Genomic DNA, 7,689 nt, shown 5'->3' with positions numbered 1-7,689 from the left:
AAAAAAAAAAAAAAAAAAGAAGCTTCTTTTTTGCCGCAGATGGAGACCATCACAGAAAGCCACAACTGGTCAAAATGCAGAGAACAACTGTCTATCAGGCACACATCTCTAGTTGATACATCTACAACACAAGCCCTACATCAAATGATAAAGAGAACACTGGGAAAGGGAGGGCAGAAAGACTGTAAGGGCCAGAGGACCATGACATCTGCTATGAGACAGTGTCCTCTATAAATGACAGGGAAGCTACCCCCTTGAGATCTCAACAATATGGTTGCCTCAGTAAGACCTGCAGAGCGACGACAACCAGTTGACACTCTCATGGTTATGGGACTCTTACAAGGACCCACATGTCCACAGAATAACTACGGGTAATTAACGGCTGTTAGGAGATGGAGGATCAGCCTTCTCCAGGGTGAATGTATATGCATATGAGCAATACTAAATGGACTCAGCAGGTTGTGTTTGTGTGTTTAATTTTTAAAGAGGTGATAAGGCTGAGAGGGAGGATGGGGCATGGGAGAAATGAAAAGAATATAGTACTCATGAATGGAATTCTCGAAAAATAATAAAATAAATGCAAAAAAAAACCAAAAACAAACAAACAACAACAACAAACCCAAAACCAACTGGGAGAAGAGTTTTGCAACCTTAAATTTTCTCCCTCCTTATTCTGCTTAACATTATATCAAATCATCCTATACAATGTTACTTAATGTGCAAATTTTATCCTGATAATAAAGTATGTTTTAAAGTAAAATGCAAAGCAAGGAGGAGAGTTCCCTGTGCACGTGAGCGTGTGTGAGCATGTTCGTGTACAAGAACATAAAGCTGAGCTCCCGGATGCTCTGGTAATAGCCACACAGAAGGGTGTCCAAGTGCTGGTGCAAACAAGCCACGCACACAGAGGAGGAGTAGCTGAGAGGGGGATGAGGAAGGAACTCTTGCATGTTGTGCTCCATTTCCTGAGCAGCAACAGTAGCTCCACAAGGGTCTTCAGTTTACAGTCCTTCCTTGAACTGTACCTTATCTTACCTTTTACCTTGTAACTAAGAGTCAGTTTAAAATCACCAGTAAATACTTATCCGTTACCCTAAACGTTAGAGTGAAGAGAGCTTATGTGTAAGGGGGACAAACATGTCCATATATCAAAACACTTACTGAACCGTAGTCTATAATTTCACTGGCTAGAAACCACTGGGAATACGCAAATCCCTAAATGGTAGATTTCTTACAGTGTAGATGCAGGATCCAGATATGTGTGTCTTGGTAATGTTTCTCAAAAGACTCTGATACTTAAATTTTATATCCCTGAGCTATGCCAAAGAGAGTAAGGAACAGCTCGGAACTAGAATGCCCTAGAAATGGTATAATAGCCGTATCACAAGACCCCTAGCCTTCTACTACACCAACAGCCCAAAGTCCCCAAACAGAAAGATAATAAATTTTACAATAGACTCCAGACTTGCAATACAGGTTTAGTATATGTATTAGATATCAAATAATAGCAGACCATAAATTCACAGACTGTTCAAGTACCTCTCCCTCCCTACTTGATGACCTCGACTACTGTTATTTTAATACAGGGTCCAAACAAGCCTCAACCTACAATCTGCTTCTGCCTTCTAAGTACCAGGACTACTGGGGATGCCGCCACCATGCCGGCTTCTGCATATCAGTTTAAAAGATGATGAAATATATATGAGTGACATGTCAGCAGTGTCTAGAATTCAAGTCTCCCCTTTTCAAGTCAGGAAATCGGACTGGATTTTCTGCCCATGAGCTCAGTATGTGACACATAATGTCTTTAGTTTTCAGTGTAAGTTATTTTTGTACATCAGGATAACAGTGAAGAAGAGAACACTGGATATGGTAATCAAAGTGCCCATATTTAATAGGAGTACAATTAATAATCCGTTAAAGGGGAAATTAAGAATACTTTTTAAGAAACAACAATTTCAGGTAGGCAATTGTGAGGAAGATAATAATCATACAAGCCAGGGCCACATGATTCTTCCACAGTCCCCAAGGTGACAGATCGATGCCCTGATTTATCAAGTACTCATTACCAGTACATCTGAAATTGAAAATATACAGAATTAACTTCATTTCTAGCATTTGTCAAATATTAATCAATATACTCAGCATTTCTAATGTTATAGAAGCCTATTGATTAGCCTAATTAATACTTTCCCTACAAGATAATATGCTAAGCAACTTGTACCTAATTAAGTTTAGTTAATCCTAAAACAATCTAAAAGAGTATATGTTAAGTCGTTTAACAAATTTGGCCATGATAACAGTCTTCACTGTGAATTGAGTTTCTTGCCTCCTCAGATTCACTAATTTTAGACCTATAATGCTTCTGTCTACAAAAGGCAAAAACCTTCATCAACTGCCTTTAGAGCAGCGACCTCAGCTGTAGCCACACCAGGCTCAGTCCTTCACTTGGAGTTTGCTCAGGCACAGAGTGAAGGAAACAGGTCAGAATGCTATACCTGTCAAGAAGGGAGCAAGGGCTTCCCAGCCAGACACACATCAGCTTTCACACTGCAGACACTCAGCTAGAGGACACTGCTGACAGCCTTAGACAGGAAGTAGATCAGAGCAGGATGGAGTGGCCCTAGCAGCGAATCTACCCTACGTGGCTGCTCTTTCAGTGCATAGTGGGATTCAGCAGCTCCTTAAACAGCCATCTCTCTGCTTTAAGAGCAGGTTTCTCCTTCTTGTCAATATGAACCTTATGTGAGCATGAAGCCTGTCATGGCTCCTTCTTTTATGTATTCTCTGTACCAGTTTTCCTATCCACTCCCTCCTGACCAGCAGGAAGGGAAAGATGCCACACCCAGATCAAACCCAAGTGAAGTGGGCATGCAAAGAGAAGCTCAAGAAAAAAACTCTCTTCAGGAGTTTCTCTGTTCACAACCAAAAATAGAAAAATCATCCTATTATCAGCAATTATTTCTACAACTGAAGGCTCAGGAGACCAGCATTCTTTTTGATCATTAATTTCTGTATTAAAAAATCAAACCATTAGCAACTATCATAAAAAAGGATTAACATTTTAAAATAAGGTCATCTAATTTATTAGAACCTGAATTCTATTTTAATTATTGAAAGAATGCACCTTCTTATAGGGAGATTTTCTATTCTGTTTATACACACACACACACACACACACACACACACACACACACACACACACACACAGGCCTGTCTTCCATGATGTTCCTAAAGCCGGTGAGGAAGCATGAGGTGACAGGGTCACAGTGATCTGGGACTCCATTCTTGCAGTCACTGTCCTAGTGCTTATGACTGTCTTCCATGCTGGGCTCTGGGCTAGAACCCATTGCAGTTCAGAGACCACACGTCCCTTCCAAACTATTAAAGCAGCCCATTTATAACCCACAAGTTCTGAAGAGTAAGAATTCAAACTGACATTCAATAAAATAACTAAGGGACTATTAAATGCCTCAGTCAATATACAGGAAGCATTTTTTTTTACACTAAATATGGATCTAACTGCAGTAAGTTATAAGAGCTGTTCAACATGCTCACATGAATTACAGTACAGAGAGTCCCTTTACAGACTACAAAACTAAGACTCAAAAGTTTGACTCATCCCACCTCTAAGCGCAGCAACTATTTACAGCGCAGCAAAGTAAGACTTAAGTATATCCTGACACTGAACACGAACTTACATTGTATAGCTGTTAATACAGGTGCTGTTGTCAGTTACATTGAGTCCTGGACAAAACTCTTGTCCCAAGAATTCATTATGCTGCAAAGCCTAGAATCAAAGCATTGTTAATAGTTTTAAATTCCAAAATGTTTCCAAAGAATTACCACAACTATATGCACAAATTTCATCTTTATTGTTATTTCTAAGAGTATGCCAAGCTGCATATGTGGGTGTGTACATGTGCTTGCCCACTTGCCCGCCCTCTCCCTCCCTCCCTCCCTCCCTCCTCTAACTCTTCAACCCCCACCCCCAGCAGTAAAACAGCTGAAGTTATTTTCCCTGGAAATCAAGAAACGTAGGGTTGGGATGTTGCTTCCAATTGGCGAAGAGGAAAGACTAGTGACTATGTCAGAGCACCCTCATCCTGATTTTATAACCCATGAAACCTATAACTAAAATAATAAAATGATACTCAGTGAATACTGTTCATTTATAGTAACAACCTTTCCTTGTTTTCATAAAATTGTAATTATGAAAATCAGAATGCTCATTACAGTGAATTAAGATGTAGTTGTTTTCTTTGTATCTGACTAATTGCTAAAGCCAATACAGTTGCTGAGTATGATAGACTATTTCTCTTCAGATTTGTTTCGATGTAAACTATGTATAATAGTCCCCTATCCTCTCATTTACTTTCATACTGAACAGAAACAAAATATTTTCATCAATTAGTCAACCTTTCTCCTTTATGTGATTCCCCCCCATTCTTTGTGTCCCTCCAATAATGGGGTGACTCTGAAAAACCCCAGATGACTCTTTGACCCTCCAATAACAAAGACTAGTAGGAAATTATCATCCACTGTTCCTGGAAGGAAACCTTGGATGGGATAGGTTCATACTTGTGGCTAAGGAAATGACATAGTTAGACTTTATTGTGTTGTTCCTAGCTTGGGAACACAGTCACAATGACAAACAAGTACGACTTACTGTGAAGCCATATCGAGGAATGCTAAAGTACTGAAGCCAGGACAGCCACGGCCCAATGGTTCTGAGATTCACCAAGAGGCCAGAAAAGAGCTGTAAGATGAAAAACCTGCAAGTCAGAACCAATCCAGTGAATTCCTAACTATAAACAAGACCTCTTTTGAGGTCCATACAAATGTGACAGTATAAGTCTGTAATCAAAACCAGAGAGGTTAAGACAGAGGGATCATGAGTTCAAAGCAAGCCTAGACTACCTCAAAACAACAAACAAACAAACAAACTCCCCTCAAATAACCTGCACATGGTAAATATCTCTGTAAAGACCAAGGCAGTATGAAAACTTCCCAGGTATTGTACCTACTAACAGTCTTGCTTGGCATGTGAGGACTTCTGCAATAGATATTTATGGCATTAAAGAAAGGATAATACACCTATCATTAATATTATAGAGTCAAGTTATTTGAAGATCCTTAATGGTTTAGAATATGTCTTCAACTTTTTGTTTAACTGCAATGGAAGATCAAGAAATAGAGTCATCCCTTGGTCTCCCAAGGGTGTAGGTTAGGTCCAGGCCAATAACACAAACTAAATTATGCACATGTGCAATTCTCTTACTCTTAAGATGGTACAGTACCATAACATAACCTTCACATAACCTGTACACTTTATTCATTTTTATTTTGTGCATATGAATGTGTTGTCTGCACGTACAAAAGTGCAGAGTGTGCATGCCTGATACTCAGGGAGAACAGAGAGGATATTAGAGCCCCTGGAATTACCAACAGTTAAAAGCCTCCATGTGGGTGCTGTAGATCAAACCTAGATCCTCAGAAAGAGCAGCCACTGCTTTTGACTGCTAAGCCATCTCTCCAGCTCAGCCTTTACACTTTAAATAGACACATCACAAATGTTCAAAGATTCCCCACCGAGCGATTAAAATATCTAACAGAACAAAAATTCTAAATAAACAGTTGGTAGACTCTAGTATTTATGAATCAAGGAGTGAATGGATGAGACAGGAATCCCTATGTCGTCCTGGCTGGTCTAAAATTTCCTGTGTAAACCAGGTTTGCCTCAATCTTGCAGTAACCCTCTGGACACTGCTTCCGAAATGTTAGGATTACAGGTTACGTGCTGCCATTATCGGAATGTACTGTTCTTTAAGGAGTAAGGACACAGGGGAAAAATGACATTATCGGAATATACTGTTCTTTAAGGAGTAACGACACAGGGGAAAATGACGTACACACATGAGAAAAATGTACATTTTTTTTCTCAGTTGAATCTTTTGATATGAACACGGGAGAAAGAATGCACTAATGTTCCTTTTAATAATCCTGGAAATACAGAACACACTAGAACAATTCAGAGCAGGCATGTTGCAGTACATCCCCCAAAAGATTTATTACTTCCACAATTTACATTCGATAGTCATAGCTCTAGGAATAATTTTTCAAAAGAAATAAAATAATTTTCAAATAGAACTACTAAGAGCATGTGGAGATATACAGCAGAAAGCACAGCTAATACCTTCCTGTAAGCTACAGATACCTCCGTGGTCAAGGGAATTTGCTCCTTTAGCAGAGGACCTCATCAACTGGGTTCTCAGCACCTATATTAGATGGAGCTAGACCACCTATATGTCTAGTTCCAGACTATTTGGTGTTTCCTCTGGCCTTTGAGATCGCTGTTCTCTTCATAGACTTCACACAGAAGCACATACATTCACATAACTTAAAAATCAAAATAAATCTTAAGAAAAACATGACTGTCCCCAAAGCAGAATCACAGTAGAGATAACAGGAATGGACTGCTCAAGAGGAAAATAAGCAGAATAAATGGAATGTGTTCTAACATACTAAGAAAGCTGGGATATGTAAGACAATGACAATGTTGTTGGCCTGTATGTGCAGGTTTAGAACTGTGTTAACTGAGTACTGACTGTATGCAGTTTGATGACTGGCTTTAAAGTCCTATTTATAAACACTTACATAGTAATCAGTCCAAACAAGAATGATAACACGGGCTGGAGAGATGGTTCAGTGGTTAAGAGCACTGACTGCTCTTCCAGAGGTCCTGAGTTCAATTTCCAGCAACCACATGGCAGCTCACAACCATCTGTAATGAGATCTGACATCCTCTTGGTGTGTCTGAAGATAGCAAGAGTGTACTCACATACATGCCTAGTCTGGACTCAGTACGAGAAGATGCACCTAACTCTCAAGAGACTTGAGGCCCCAGAGAATAGGGAGGTCTGGTGGGGGTGGGGTAGGGATAACCTCTTGGAGACAGGGTGGGGGAGGTATGGGATGAAGAACAGTTAAAGGGAGGACCAGGAGTAGGATACAGACTGGACTTTAAAAAAAGGTTAAAGAATAAAAAATAAATAAATAAAAATAAAACCTCCAATCAACAAATAACCAAGATTTTTAAAAAACATTTAAAAAAATGAAAACATTCATTTCTTGCTTGAAGATATTTTATTTATTGGATGAGAATATAAACATATTGTTACTTTCTACATAGTATATACACAGATAGGTCTAAAATTCAAAAATGAAAGAAATCTAGTAAAGAGGACAAGTGTGTTGATGTGCTAGCTATTCCTATTTAATGATATATGAGGGAAAGAAGTGAGGACTGGCCCTTTCAATTCATCACTTGAGTGCAAAACTGAACAAGATCAGGAATAAGGAAACATTAAACAAACAATGTGAAGTAAGTATGTACTGATGGAAAACACTACCAGTCAAAAACCTAGAAAGAAGGTAGGTGGACTTTGAAAGTTTCTACCCTTTTCTTTTTAAAGACATGGTCTCAGGTAGCCCAGGCTGCCCCCAAACTTATTATGAAGCTAAAGGTGATCTCACACTACTGATCCCCCTGCCTTCAAGATCTCCCTTGGACTGAGATTATAAACATACACTACCTGGCTTTTTAAAAGTTTATATACATATACATATACATATACATATACATATACATATATATATATATATATTTACTTTTTTTTTTTTTTTTGG

At 39.0% G+C, this 7,689-nt stretch overlaps 1 protein-coding gene across 2 annotated transcripts in view; it reads right to left on the bottom strand.

Annotated features, from left to right (window-relative positions):
- Positions 1-1,868: 1,868 nt before the first annotated feature.
- Abcg2 (ATP binding cassette subfamily G member 2 (Junior blood group)) overlaps positions 1,869-7,689 on the bottom strand; it is a 51,275-nt gene continuing 45,454 nt past the window's right edge. For both annotated transcript variants that reach the window (XM_021190101.2, XM_029535489.1), the window contains exons 14-16: positions 4,670-4,759; positions 3,702-3,790; positions 1,869-2,077 (exon numbers count right to left, since the gene is read on the bottom strand). In XM_021190101.2, coding sequence (XP_021045760.1) covers positions 1,930-2,077; positions 3,702-3,790; positions 4,670-4,759 — 327 coding nt within the window. In that variant the 3' untranslated portion in view covers positions 1,869-1,929. The remainder of the gene's footprint in view (positions 2,078-3,701; positions 3,791-4,669; positions 4,760-7,689) is intronic.

The sequence above is a fragment of the Mus pahari genome, chromosome 2 (genome assembly GCF_900095145.1).
Source record: "Mus pahari chromosome 2, PAHARI_EIJ_v1.1, whole genome shotgun sequence".
Taxonomy (NCBI): Eukaryota; Metazoa; Chordata; class Mammalia; order Rodentia; family Muridae; genus Mus; species Mus pahari.
The sequence above is the reverse complement of the archived record's forward strand: the minus strand, read 5'-3'. Positions and strand labels throughout refer to the sequence as shown.